General features: G+C 45.9%; 1 protein-coding gene across 4 annotated transcripts in view; it reads left to right on the forward strand.

The window, feature by feature from the left end:
- pitx2 (paired-like homeodomain 2) overlaps positions 1-12,658 on the forward strand; it is a 40,969-nt gene extending 28,311 nt beyond the window's left edge. For 2 of the 4 annotated variants that reach the window (XM_055512509.1, XM_029165763.3), the window contains exons 2-4: positions 6,158-6,221; positions 10,098-10,297; positions 11,100-12,658. In XM_055512509.1, the coding sequence (XP_055368484.1) occupies positions 6,176-6,221; positions 10,098-10,297; positions 11,100-11,657 (804 nt within the window). In that variant the 5' untranslated portion in view covers positions 6,158-6,175 and the 3' untranslated portion in view covers positions 11,658-12,658. Of the gene's footprint in view, positions 1-3,544; positions 3,975-6,157; positions 6,222-8,784; positions 9,687-10,097; positions 10,298-11,099 lie in introns of those variants that run through there. The other 2 variants (XM_029165764.3, XM_029165762.3) reach the window with 2 other exon arrangements.
- The last annotated feature ends 1,076 nt before the right edge of the window (positions 12,659-13,734 follow it).

The following is a 13,734-nucleotide window of genomic DNA, read 5'->3' on the forward strand; positions in this document are numbered from 1 at the left end:
TAATTGATCAGAGACCTGCTTGAGCAATTTATTGGCCAGCTCGCACCTGTGATTAAGGCTGAGGCCGCATGTGTTTATGCATGCGCCGGCTATTACTTTCTGTGAGATCAACCACATGCCATAAAAGCGCTGCTGTGCTGCCCGTCTGCAGTTGTCAATGAAATGAATGCTGTCCCAGGCTGCGGGACTCTTTTAATCAAGCCTGACCAAAGCCTTGTCATGTCCAAAGTCAAGACAAATGGAGACAGGCTTGTTTGACTGACCAGCAATGACAAGAATTAATGTGCGCACATAAAAACACGGAGCAGAGTTTAATTCAAAGTAATCCTCATTCATTTGAAGCTGCCTGCATGCATGGGATTAATATTAGAGCAGTTGGGGGGCCAAAACCACAATGACATCAGCTAAGCATTTTCTTTGGAAGCTGAGGAGAGGATAATTACAGAAGAAGACAAAGACGAAGAGCTGAGTGCTTTTTAAATATACACCATGTTAGACGGGGATGTCGGGAGAAGTGAGGGCAGCCTAACATGCGAGCCGTTTACTGGCCTCGCGCATTGCGCTGTAAACCACAAGCCGTGTTGCTGAGTTGGAGTGCTTAGCAGTGGTGTAGCTCATCTCCCCTTGGTACTGTGACAGAGCTGGAATAGTAAGGATCAGGCACAAAGCCGCTCAACAAGCTCAAGAGCTATCAAAGAGCCACCCTTTTAATTTGGTTAATTTACAGGCAGCTTTTTCACTAATAACGTTCTTGGAGTGATACTTGACAAATGGTAATACACACAGGATATTTCTGTCTTGAGGAGAAAGACTCGTCTAATGCTTCTGTCTTTTCTTTTTCATCCTCTCCCTCTTCTTTTGTCTTTTCCCTTTTCTCTCCCCGTTCATCCTCCTTTCAGTCGCAAAGAAGTCACACCCCAAAATAAAACTGATTTCCCAGCCGTTGCTTTATTTATATTAGCAGTACATAAAGTGATTTGTTCAAAGATTTGTGGCTTTGGAAACACCAGTTTGACTCCAAATTTTATTACATGGCCACAGAGTGTTTGGCCAGACAGAACACTAGGCGACAATCACATGTGGTTTGAGGCTAAAACTGAAAGAAGGGAAAAAAACAACCCTGGTTTCTCCAGCAGAGAACACACTTGTCACATCTGTATCACGCAAGCAACAGAAAGATGACACAAGGTAAGGTCCAGTCTGCATGGAATCAATTCAAAAGCTGTTGTGAGGTGAGAAATCGGAAACGAGACTCACATTTGGGTGTCATTTCATTGATTCCCTGTGCAATGAGCAGAATGCGAAGGCCAAATAGATGGGGAAACATTTCAGAAAACAATTCCGTCTTCACGGCTCTTAAAATTACTGGGCTTTAATTTTCAATTAAGGCCTATATGTTAAAGTCACAGTGCATTTTGGCCTAGAACAGATCCCACATGGCATTTAAATTAAAACAAAACATGATCAGGCCTAATAGATCTAAATTTCAGCTCTGAGGTATATTTTGTGCACCATGCATCATTATAGGTGCACACGCAGTTCTGGAGCTGTTGAGGAAACATGAGCAGAAAAGCAAATGATGCGTTAAAAAATAAAACCCCTTGTGCTTTTTTTTTTTAAATGGAAACAGTTGCTTCATTTAAATTTATGGTTTGGGCCGTGGCTGCCTTGCTGGCAGGCAGCCTTCCCCCTCTCCTGCTTAAATGCGTGCTAATAGAACCTATATGCACGTGGCAGTGAGGAGAAGAGCGAGGTTTCAAGTCGGCATGCGGGATGAGGAGAACTTGAACCGTCCGACTGATGCTGGCGGGGCTGATGTGCTCGTTAAGAATCAGGAGAGCGCGTCGGCGGAGCAGGTCACCCCGTTTCTCACATCACAGCCCCATCAGAAATTCTTTCAAGTGTCCTTCTGCGTCGCCAAAGATGACAACGGCGAATCGATAAGCGCTTGAAATGAAAAGAAGCCGCCGGTTTGCCCCCGAGGCGAAAGATTTCATAGCCGCCAGCCTCCTCTGAACTTCAGGCATTCCTCCGCACCTTTCTGCGTGAGAAAGAGGAGGCTCTTGACTGTTCCCCCCCTCTTTGTATAAGAAGGTAAGAGGAGAATATAGCCGAGCCGTCGGGCTTCTCCAGCTGCCGCTCACTCGTGCTCTCTCGCGCAGGCGGGGCTGATCTGAAGATGTGCGTGATGCGGGGCGCTTTTTCCCCCCGCGCGGGTTTTGGGGTCATTTGCTTGCGTTTTATGTCCGCGCACATGTTTGTGCGTTTACGCGCGCCTGTGCCATATCACAGCATCTAATATTAAAGTGCACGGGGTCACACTTTGAAGCAATAAACGGGCTGTGTTGGTAAATATGCTGATTTTATTTATTTGCTCATATCGGTTTGCGTTTGACTCGAGGCACTCGGTTTGCGCGATAAACATCATTCATAAAAAGGACCTTCATTTGACAAAGATGTGTTTGTCGGTGTTAAAATAAGGACGTCGCAGTGTATGTCGAATTTAAATAAACCAGGTCTGGGCGGCGGTTAAAATGTACATTCACTCTCATAATTAGTCATATTATAAGCTAAATAAATCCACATTGAGCGTTTGTGGAACCACGTGTTTTGGCAAAGCAGCCTCAGCTTCACCGTTGTATTTTGGGGGGGGGGCTGAACGATGCTCACGCTTTGCTTCAGTGCCCCCCCCCCCCCTTGCCGAGAAATTCCCGTGTGTATGTGCGCATTAATTACCGATTTAATGGGAGTATGACTAAAAATGTAAAAGAAGGATTAGTTGCGGGGAACACAGGCCTACGTCCGGTCTGCTCGCATCACTTAAGATGCGAATGGGAAAGCGGGCTGTATCTAACGACGAGGATCTATAAAGAACATTTGCATCCGAGCCAGCTGTTCACTTCATCTGCACATAAATCTGCAACACGATAAGTCTGTCTGGCCCTGAAGGAGCCTAATGCATCCATTTAAATACTTTTTCTGTTTTCCCCGTCTGCCTTTAAACTATTCAAAATATGCTGTTGTGCAAATATGTAAAAAAAAAAAGCAGAACTAGAACGATGGTCACTGTGCGCAACGGCCCCTATTAATTGGACCCTGGCGTTACCAGTTACATAATGGGCTGAAATACGAATCTGTAACTGTGACTTGTTTTATTTAAATGACCTGCCAGTTAGTGGATTCAGTCATGCGCTCGTGGTTGGGATTATTGTTTATTTTGAGCGTGGAGAGTTTGGATAATAAGCAGTTAAGTTGCTTGTTCTAAATTGCAGGTTGGGTTTAGACAAATTGAACCATTATATATTTTGCATGGCTGCACATCAAATGGCGCAGCCACGGAAGGCGCGGGGGCGGGCAAACAGCAATATCCCCGTTTTATTTTTTAACGTGCGTGCGCTTTTTGGAGATACCGCTCTGATTTTTTTTACCCCCCCCCCCCCCCGATTGTTGTTGGGGGGTTGAGAGGCTCTAAGTTTACCCTCGGCTGGAGTACACAGGCGCATGCACGCACAAACACACCCCCTTTAAAAGCACACGCGCGCGCGGGGTCCCTCTCCGAGCTCAAAAGAAGGAGGAAAAAATGCGCCACTCTCGGAGCGTCTTTCAAGGGGGAAAAAGTTGAGGGAGACAGAAGAGGACGAACCAAGGGGAGACTCAGATGAAAGCACCTCCTTCGCCGCTTCTCCGCACGCTGTAAACAGATGGTTATTTATGCGCATAAATGAAACAAACCTAAAGGTAACGCTGCGTCCTTTTTGGATATCATTGCGGGGGAGCCTCGTTCACGCGGCGCTCACACACCCGGACCGAACCTAAGCGTAACGGGACCCGTTAAAGTTGCCTGAATTGTCGCTGTAAACATAACTACTGGCGTCTGGCTGCGGGTGTACGGTGGATTTTTATCTCCTCGCTCTAGAGCAAAACGCTGACGTCTGGGAAAAAAATCCAACCCCACCGGTGTCTCCAGCTGACTGGTAAGTGCGGAGCCGGGAGTAAAGGTACTTTATTGAAAAACTGAGATGTGAGTTAATACAAGTGAAGGAATTGGTTCCGCTTCGGGATTTCGCCTGTTCTGTGCGCTTCGGGTGTGAATTTCCACACCGCGGCTGTGACGCGAAGGAGCGTGAAGTGATGTGAGGGCAGAGTTCGCCTCACAGGTCGGCGGATGATAATGATGTATCGTTAGCGTTGATGGAGTGTAGTGAAGCTAAAATAACGGTGGTAAACAGACTGCACGTCAGCCTCAGGTTGGTGGGAACGGGAAGGAAAGTATAAAAAGCGGTGAACTTATCAACAGAAATGCGGATTTAGGATCATTTAAGAATGTCAGACTGGTGCTTCGTGCGTGAGGGAAAACGCAGCTTCCAACAAAACGTAGGATAAAATTAAAATCCAACCAAGAAAGTTTAAGTGACCTAAATTACGACGAGTTACAGTAACACCGTGAGAAGAACGTGGGCTGAGATGCTTTTCAGCCTCCTTTGCATCTTTGTGCGATATGAGGGTGAAGCAGGCGACGTTCACGGTCTCACGTCTTTAATTAATACTGGACCATATGGTGGAGGTTAGTCGATTCATCTCCCGGTAAAGGCTGCAGTCTCATGCTCTACTGTGTTAATTTCACAAGTGAAGCCAGCGCGAGGCAATGCCAGCTTTCTGTCTGCACTGGGCCCGGTGCCATGCGAGTCACCCGTTCGTGTCAACTGTTGGTGCTGACAATACAGAGAGAGAGAGGAGTGCGAATGAATGGATGACTGAGATTAACGCAAGTAATATTGGGACAATTGTATTTAAAAAACCGTGCTCAACTAAAACTGGGGGTTTGATTAAAAAACGATTTCTATTTAATTACTTAATGGGGAAAATTAATTATTGGCAATAATTACATAATGTAAACTCAAAACTAATTTTTAGCAAAGCTAGCCTTTATAATATTTTAATTTAATTTAATATTGTGTAGAATTTCGTTTAATTATGTCTGAAGTAAATTAAATATATTAGAAAATAATAGATAATTTATAGCTGTATGGTGGTCATATTTTTGTACACGAAAATAAAAGTACAGTAAATATAAATAAGGTCGGTGGGATCTCAGAGGCCGCGGAGCGACAGGCACGCTGAAATATTAGATGCAGCCCTCATTAAATCTCGCTGATTAGATAACATGGAGCCGCGCGCCATAACCTTCCACCCTGGGGCCTGACCCCGCTATTTCATCCATGCCGTGGGGAGCGCGCGTGTGCAGGTACACACCGTGTAAAACTTAACCTCCAATATCTGCATCTTTTGAATGAAATCTGAAAAAAGCCTCACATGTGATGTAGATCAGGTGAAGAGAAGAACTGAGGAAAATGGTTAACAGCGTGACTGCATGCAAATTCCCCCCGACTTGAATTATCATAAGCAAACAGTGTGAGCCTGGGCTAATAAAACCCCATCTGTGTAACTTCATATCGAGGTAGTATGAGGGCTGCGATAATGAATTTTGTAATATCCCACCGACAGACATCTCAATCAGACTCTAATCCCGTGATTTTACTACGGAATCACTGCACTTCCAACTGCTGCAGCCTGCACCAAAACACAAGATCCGGCTCATGCAAAACACGACGGCTTTATGGAGCAGCCTATATCAGACTGTACAATAAATATATCTGACACTGGAGGAGAGTAAAACAGCGCATGTCGAACGGTAAATTACAGGTTTGGACGCTGATTTGACTTGAAAAGTTTGGTAATTGTCGATCGTTATCTACAGCAAATCATTTATTTCGTTTCAATCAAATGAGATTTTCTTGGAATGCAGATGAATCTTCCCTCACAGCTCAGTTGTTCCGTGACACAAGTGAAACGCACAAATGGAACAAACGAGGCTCATTAAAATTGAAATACACCATGTTGAAGCTAGTGTGTTCTGCACGGCTGCTGATGGCGGATGTTTTATTCACTTATAATATCATCATTGCCCGACTGAAATTAAAATTTCAATATTAACTAAATATTTTCCCAAGACGACCAAGATTTTATTCATAATCTAAGAATTTCTAATCTCTTGAACTCACCACAGTCAGATCTTCTGCAGAATTGTAATGAAACACACTTGTATGTTGTTTGGTCACGTTTAAGGCTGATGATGTTTCTATTTCTGCTTTTACAGTTTTCTCCACTTGCTATAATGGACTCCCACTGTCGCAAACTGGCCACCACCTGCGCGCAAATCGGTGAGTACGTGATCAATGTGATTAATATGAAACGTACAGGGAAAAAACAAGGACGTGTTTAAAACGACACACACTAAACCTATTTTCACAAAAATAGATTTGTTTTAAAACACAGATACATTGACATTTTCATTACAGATGCGTGTTTTATTCTAAGGATAATGTTTATTTATATTAAAAATATTTAGAATTTATATTTAATAATGTTATTGCTGCACAAACTGAAAAATTGTGAAGCTGCCCTAATGTTTAGGACACCCCAAAACAAGCAAAAAAAAAATATATATATATATATATATGTTAGTTATGAGTTTTGCAAGAAAATCATTAACATTAAATGTTGTTTGAAAGGCTTTAATACACAATACTGGTGCTTGGTTTTATTGTACTGTATTTTGTGACGTTTTAGAAAACGAGAATTATTTTGTACCTTTAATTTAAAATGATTCGAAATATCTCTGCACAAATTAAAAACACACCAATCGTTTGTAATGTATTATCACAAAAAGGCTCGATTTCGCTCTCTTAATTTCAAGCAGCACTGCTCGAGTCATCATCAGGAAACCTTGTATTTCCAGTTAAATTATTCGGGGCTCACAGATTTCGGCCTCGCAGCCGCTGGGTCCGCGTTGTTCGCTGTCTTAGAGAGACACCTGGTGGACGGACGCGGCCCTGCAGCGTCAGTGCCACACGGGGACTCTGACACGCACAGTGGTGGATCCGCACAGAGCTCTTCGTGGATGTGGTGAAAAATGTGCACGTGTAAAAATTATTTTTGGCCCTTTAAATTTGCTGACGCTTGGTGCGGTTAAGATCTAATAACTAAACATATTTTAGAGAAGTGTCTATTATATAGTGCCATTTTAAATTCATTTTAACTAATAGAATAGACTATTTGAACTGATGAAATTATCCCATAGGACAGTAAATGAATTATTTTCCGCAGCGCCGGGAAAAAACATGAGGTCTCGTTAGGTCTTAAATGAATCACCGATAACTCTCCGGGCTGTGACGCCAGTTCCTTGTAGCTTCACGGCCTCAAATTGGGATCGATTATTTAATATGGATAATAAAAGTAAAATAAAAGCAGACCGAGTCCGAGTGGCGCATTCAAATCCAGCCGCACCAACTGTTTAGCTGTAATACATGCAGCGCTTGTTGGATTGACTCCGGGGAAAACGTGGACGTATAATGAAAGCGCATTCGTGAGGAGGAATATACTAATGGAGGAATCTGATGTCTCCTTAATCCTATGTAAAAAGCCTTGTCGTCTCCCCCTGTATTGACTGAATTGCTAATTAATGGCCCTCTATGGCGGAGGCCTATTGCGTGTAGTAATCCGCAGAAGAGAGATAAAGCATTCACAAGGTAGAAATGAAGAGGAAACCGATAATCCACTTCAAGTTTAGTCTTACAATGCGGCTGGGAGAAAAAGGAGCAACACTCTGTTTGGTCCCTGGCATCAAAAAGACTAACACAATTTGAATAAAGCTGCTGTTTAATCATATAAATGAATATTATTGCACTTTTTATGTCTGTAACCTGCAAACGTGCATCGTTTTAAGTGGATTACCGCGGAGCGTCCAAACAAGGTTTCATTGCTCTGTATGAGAGGGGATTGGCTCCCCAGTTTTGATAAAGTATCTTCCCCGTGCGTGCGTGTGTGCGTGTGCGGCCCATGGTCTGCTGGTATTTATATATCAGGGGCTTTCACGGGATTAGCCCAGTAACTTCTTAACTGCGCCGAGTCCAAATGTGTTGGCTGAATGGGCGTCCGGCGGGCCACGTGGAGAGGGGAAGTACGTTATTTGATGATGATGATGGTGATGATGAGGGCGAAGTTGTTCTGCTGAACGCGGAAAAGGACCAAACAACCGAGGGCGTCCAACTTTCCATACACGTTTCCCAGATAATAATTCTCTATTCGCAGTCTCTCACCGTAGAAAGAGAAGAGGCGCTTTTTCATTGCCAGTTTCCCTGCGTCACAATATTTGAGAGAATAGCAGGTGAAGTCCTCAGAAATTCTACAGAAGCGACCGCCGAGCGCGCGACATGAGGCTCAGAGAGAGAAATATCTGTGCGCATTAGGCTCTGTTGATTTGATGGACAATCAAACTTCAGCTCTGCTCGTCGGGGTGTTTCGCCGTCAGGTTCTAATGTGACCAGACTTCGCCCGGCCTCATTTCTCCGCCGCATTAGAAAGGTCTCTCCCCAGGTCTGGACCCAAACGTGCCTGTGGTCGTTTATTCCCACGTGCCCTGAAATCCTCACGCCTAAAATGCTGCGTTCCCCTGCGCCGTGCACGCGCGAGCTGCGTTACCTGCGCGTGGAGCGCGCTCCACGTCAGGTAGTCGCTCCCAGCTGACGTGTGCGCGCAGGCGGCTTTGGAACAGGCTGGCACACGCTGAACTGGTCCTATTCTCCTTCTGCAGCGCGTGTTTTCACAGGACCGTTGGGCCGCGGCGCTTTTGCTGCGCTTGATATTCAGTGCGCATTTGTGCCTTTGTACTTTCAATACAATCCTCTCAGTGACTCGCTTTATCCACACCGAGTCACTGAGTAAACTGCAGTGACAGGGCCTGCGAGCACACGGCTCAGCCTGGGTATCAATAGAACTGCATCGTTTTACTGGGCCACTGGACCCGTCTCATAAAATGAGGCCAAACTTGCTATTTTCATTTTTATTTGGTCTTGGGCTGCTGCGCGTCCGCGCCTCGGAGCGCCGCGGGTTCGCCGTGCATCCCATCGCTCTTTACATGCTTTTATTTGGAGAAGGAGGAAAAAAACACACAAGCGCCGGCCTCGGCATAATTGGCAGACACGTCTCGTCTTTGAAAGCTCCGGTTGGTTGGACGAGCCGTCACATCCACACGGCTGTGCCTGTCAGGGCGCGCGTGGGCGGGCGCAACGCGGTGACGTGGTGGACTGGAGAGAGGCGCAGTTGGACACGCAGTGCGCAGGCAACAGCTGAAATGAACACAGAGAGGTGTAGTGTGTGTACGCCTCTGGATCTAATATCAGCTACCTGTCCTTGTCACTCTGATAGTCTGCCGAGGTAGCTGCCGTCCACCGCCGAAGCTATGGCCAATTCCAATGGCCTGTTTTGAAGCGTTCTTCAGTTCACGTAGAAAGCGGGTTTCATCTCAAACGCAAGAGGAGCCGCGCAGCTGTGCGTTTTTTTGGAGCGCTGAACACATTCCGCCCCGGACTTTGCGCGTAACCTTGCTGTACTAAAAGGGACTTGATCCGCTTCTGACAGCCAGTTGTGCGATCTTTTACCGATGAACTATATGAGGGATCCTTTAAACATAGAGCACCACCACGCAGCAGGGAATAAACTTGCCTCCACGCATCACACGCCCGTGGCGATGGCCTCTAGTTTGCAGCCGCTGCAGCGGTCTGTGGACTCTAAGCATCGGCTGGAAGTGCACACGGTGTCGGACACGTCCAGCCCGGAGTCTGTCGGTAAGCGCCGAAGCGTTGCTCGTGGGGGCAGATGTGCCTTAATAGGGCGATGCAGATGTCAGCTTGGTACCAAACAAAAGATGGCTCCCGCTAGAGGGTTTTATGCAAATAGTCGATTACAGCCGACATTATGCGCCGAGATAATTAGTTTAGACACTTTCCAGTGCGCGGTGTTGTGATGAAAAGTATTAGTGTCATTTAGGTGAAAGATGTCTTGGGTGAAATAAATGCGTCGTTTTAGAAAATTAGGCGTTTTGTTTAGAACTTAAAACTAAAATTAAAAAAAAATCACAAACTTGAGGGAAAATTAAACAAGTAGCTGAATGCAATTATTTGCCATAAGGATTCATTACATTACGCGGGCCTTTATACGACGACCCTCACTGATGTAAGGCGTTTTTCTCTCAACAGAAAAAGAGAAGATTCAAAATAAAAACGACGACTCCTCAGACGATCCCTCAAAAAAGAAGCGGCAGCGGCGGCAGAGGACTCACTTCACCAGCCAGCAGCTGCAGGAACTTGAGGCCACGTTCCAGCGGAATCGTTATCCGGACATGAGCACAAGGGAGGAGATAGCAGTGTGGACCAACCTCACAGAGGCCCGGGTCAGGGTGAGTGCTTTCCCCGGGGTGTATCCCAAAACATTCGCTGTGTAATTTGGGGTAATTTGTGCCAATTGTCCGATGAACCTAATCATATTTTAAACCTGTTATTACGCACAGGCACCAAACTTTACGCACGACAGAAACGCCCCTTGTGATAACGCGGCACACAGTTTTTGACTAAAAAAACAAACAACCAGTCTTATTTAAATAAACTGCTGGTTCAAGCCCAATTTAATTATTGCCACTAGTCTGTATTTGTTTGTGTATTAGACTAAAGATGAAGACAACTCATGCAAAATGATCCATTTTAACGCGTTAATTTGAACATTTTAAATGGATCTTCATACAGAGATAATAATAAAATGGGGCATAATCTAATCATGGCCGTTATTTGCACGTTGTAACTGCACATAACTCGGCTCGTTAACCGTTCAGGCTTTTGACATCACTCGGTGACAGATACCAGTCGTGTTCGCCTGTTCGTGTGAAAGAGGTGCAAAGTGTGTATTTTGCGATTGTCACCCTGGAGTTGTGTGATTAAAGCCGGGGCGTTTGTGGAAGCCTGCAGAGGAATACACATCCTCTGCTGCAGCGTCAGCCGAGTGTGGATTGCGCTCAGATAAGCAGGCTCTGCACAGAACTGTGGGTCTTAGAAACGCATTTGATTTATAAGGTTGGAAGAAATAAACTTAAAATGAAATATTACGGCTAATTGGACGAAGTTTGATTTAAATGCAAAGACGCCGCTGCAGAATTAAATGACGAATTAAATATAGCCTCTAACGCTCTCCCCCTTTCTTTCCCTAAGGTCTGGTTCAAGAACCGTCGAGCCAAGTGGAGGAAACGGGAGAGGAACCAACAAGCCGAACTCTGCAAAAACGGCTTCGGCCCGCAGTTCAACGGACTCATGCAGCCTTACGACGACATGTATCCCAGCTACACGTACAACAACTGGGCCGCGAAGGGCCTCACGTCGGCCTCCCTGTCCACCAAAAGCTTCCCCTTCTTCAACTCCATGAACGTCAACCCGCTGTCCTCGCAGACCATGTTCTCGCCGCCCAACTCCATATCTTCCATGACTTCCAGCATGGTGCCGTCCGCGGTCACCGGCGTGCCGGGCTCCAGCCTCAACAGCCTCAATAACTTGAACAACCTCAGCAACCCGTCCCTCAACTCCGGGGTGCCCACGCCCGCGTGTCCCTACGCGCCGCCGACGCCTCCGTACGTGTACAGGGACACATGCAACTCCAGCCTCGCCAGCCTGAGACTCAAAGCCAAGCAGCACTCGAGCTTTGGATACGCGAGCGTGCAGAATCCGGCCACTAATCTGAGCGCATGCCAATACGCCGTGGACAGGCCCGTCTAATGCCGACCTGCACTGCAAAAACACCCACCACAGCGAGCCATTAGCGGCTGCCAGTGGCGCTCACGGGCTCCTTTCTCTAAAGGAACGGGGGAAGTCTGGCGGTGAGATCATTTTACGGTTTTCACGTGTTTCTGGATTTTTAATTTCAGCCAGCTGGCATTTTCTTGATAGTAGCTGGATTGTGGTTTAGATTATTCTGCGTTTTACTGCCACATGCTAAGAATAAACACGCGCGATTGTCCCACGACGACCTACTCGGTTCCATTGATTTTTAGGGAAATGTGATTTGAACGAGCGAATGGCTTGTGGTGGTGGTCACTTTTTGCAGTGTGTGGTTCATCGCGAGCAGCCGGCCACAGGAACAAGAGACTACTACAACTACTTTTTATTTTTCTCATTTTTCAAAAAGGGCACTAAGAAGACTGAACCACTGAAACAAGCTCAACTCCAGCTTGGAGTGAGACTGAAACGGAAGTTTTTAGGTCTATTCCCCTCTGAGTCCGGGTCCGCTTCACACTGCGACGCAGTCCAAAAAAGGCACGGGCCTGGATCATTTAACAGCTCTTCACGGGATTTTGGACGTTAATTGTTGACTGAAAAGGTTGTATATATATATTTGAATGATCATCTCCTGTTTGTCGAGGCGAATGTGCTATAACCCCCCCTCCAGTCCTCCCCAGGTTCAATTTATCAACGCATGTGGAAAAAAAAAACTCAAAGGAATCATGTTTTGCTTGCAAACAAAAGGGAATGTACATACTAAAACGCACCAGTTGTGTGTTTCTAACATATTATAAATTTATTATTAATGTCTGTGTGAATATCGATTTAGAATAGCAATTCTGGATTAAAAAAAAAAAGAATCATCAAAAATGTTCCTGCGACAAATGATTTGGTTTTTGCTCTGTGTAAACTATTTGGTACGGAATTCTGTTTTTTTCCAACATCCAAAAAACTATTGTGTTTTATTTAATGGAAGTAAATATATTGTTCAAAAACAATCTGCTGGGGGACTTTTATTGAATCTTCGTGTTAGTAGCCCGTTAGTGGAGTGTGGAGCAATGACAGTCTGTCTATAGCCTTTCGATTATGTGAGGTGCTTGTGCGTCTAATCTATAGAGGAAAACAACGGGCCGCTCCAATACACATAGAGGCGAGATGCTCCGTCAGATTAAGTGCTGAATACATGTCTGCCTGCCCAGCCAAGGGCCCGGCTGGTCACTGGTGCTTGAAATAACACTGGAATCAACAAACAGGAGTTGGACCACACAACAGTGACACAACAGTCCATTAGGATTTGTTTTTTTTTCTGCCCGTGTTTGAACTCCGAGATTGTCTGAAGTGGATTATCAGAAAACCTACCACTGCGCAGTGTTAACGTCACTAAACTCCATTCAATTAAATCTAAAGGGTTTCCCCCAAAACGCAAATTGGTTTTAATAATTGTTTTAATGGCTATAATTATCTTTTATTAGGAGATTTTGTGCATATTTCCAAAGTGGCCCCGCTGATGTTTTGTTCCCTAAGCCTTCGTGGTCTTTATGGGTCCTACCTGGCTGACACGCGTGGATCTGCCGTTCTAGCTGTCTTTTGTAACTCGGAGTTTTGCAATAGCAAAACAAAACGAGAGCCTCGGTCTGCATGGCGAAACTACGATTCACGGGCTTGAGCAAACAACACACGCACGCACGCACGCACGCACGCACCGAGCTACGCGGGCCCACGACGCCGGCGGAGGCGGGGGACGAGCCCGGCTCCGTGGCCCCGTGGCCCCGAGGCGGAGCCGAGAGAGCGGCAGGAAGCGCCGCACGGCTCCCCGCAGAAAGAGCCGCATAAACAGGCCGAGTCCGCTCCTGCGGCCTGAGCTGCGCTGCGTGCACGTCGATCGCGCGAGCTGTTTGTGTTCAGACCACGTAAAGCAAACACGGTCTTTTAGTCCAATTAAACGTCCGCCATAATTAAAATGACCAACGATGTACAGTTTTGAAAAGAGGAAACAATGTGGCCACTCGGTGAAGGAGCTGATTTAGGATTTGATGTCGTGTTGAAGGCCGTGGGTCAGCTCTCGAGGGGGACT

This window comes from Betta splendens, chromosome 10 (assembly GCF_900634795.4).
Source record: "Betta splendens chromosome 10, fBetSpl5.4, whole genome shotgun sequence".
NCBI lineage: Eukaryota > Metazoa > Chordata > Actinopteri > Anabantiformes > Osphronemidae > Betta > Betta splendens.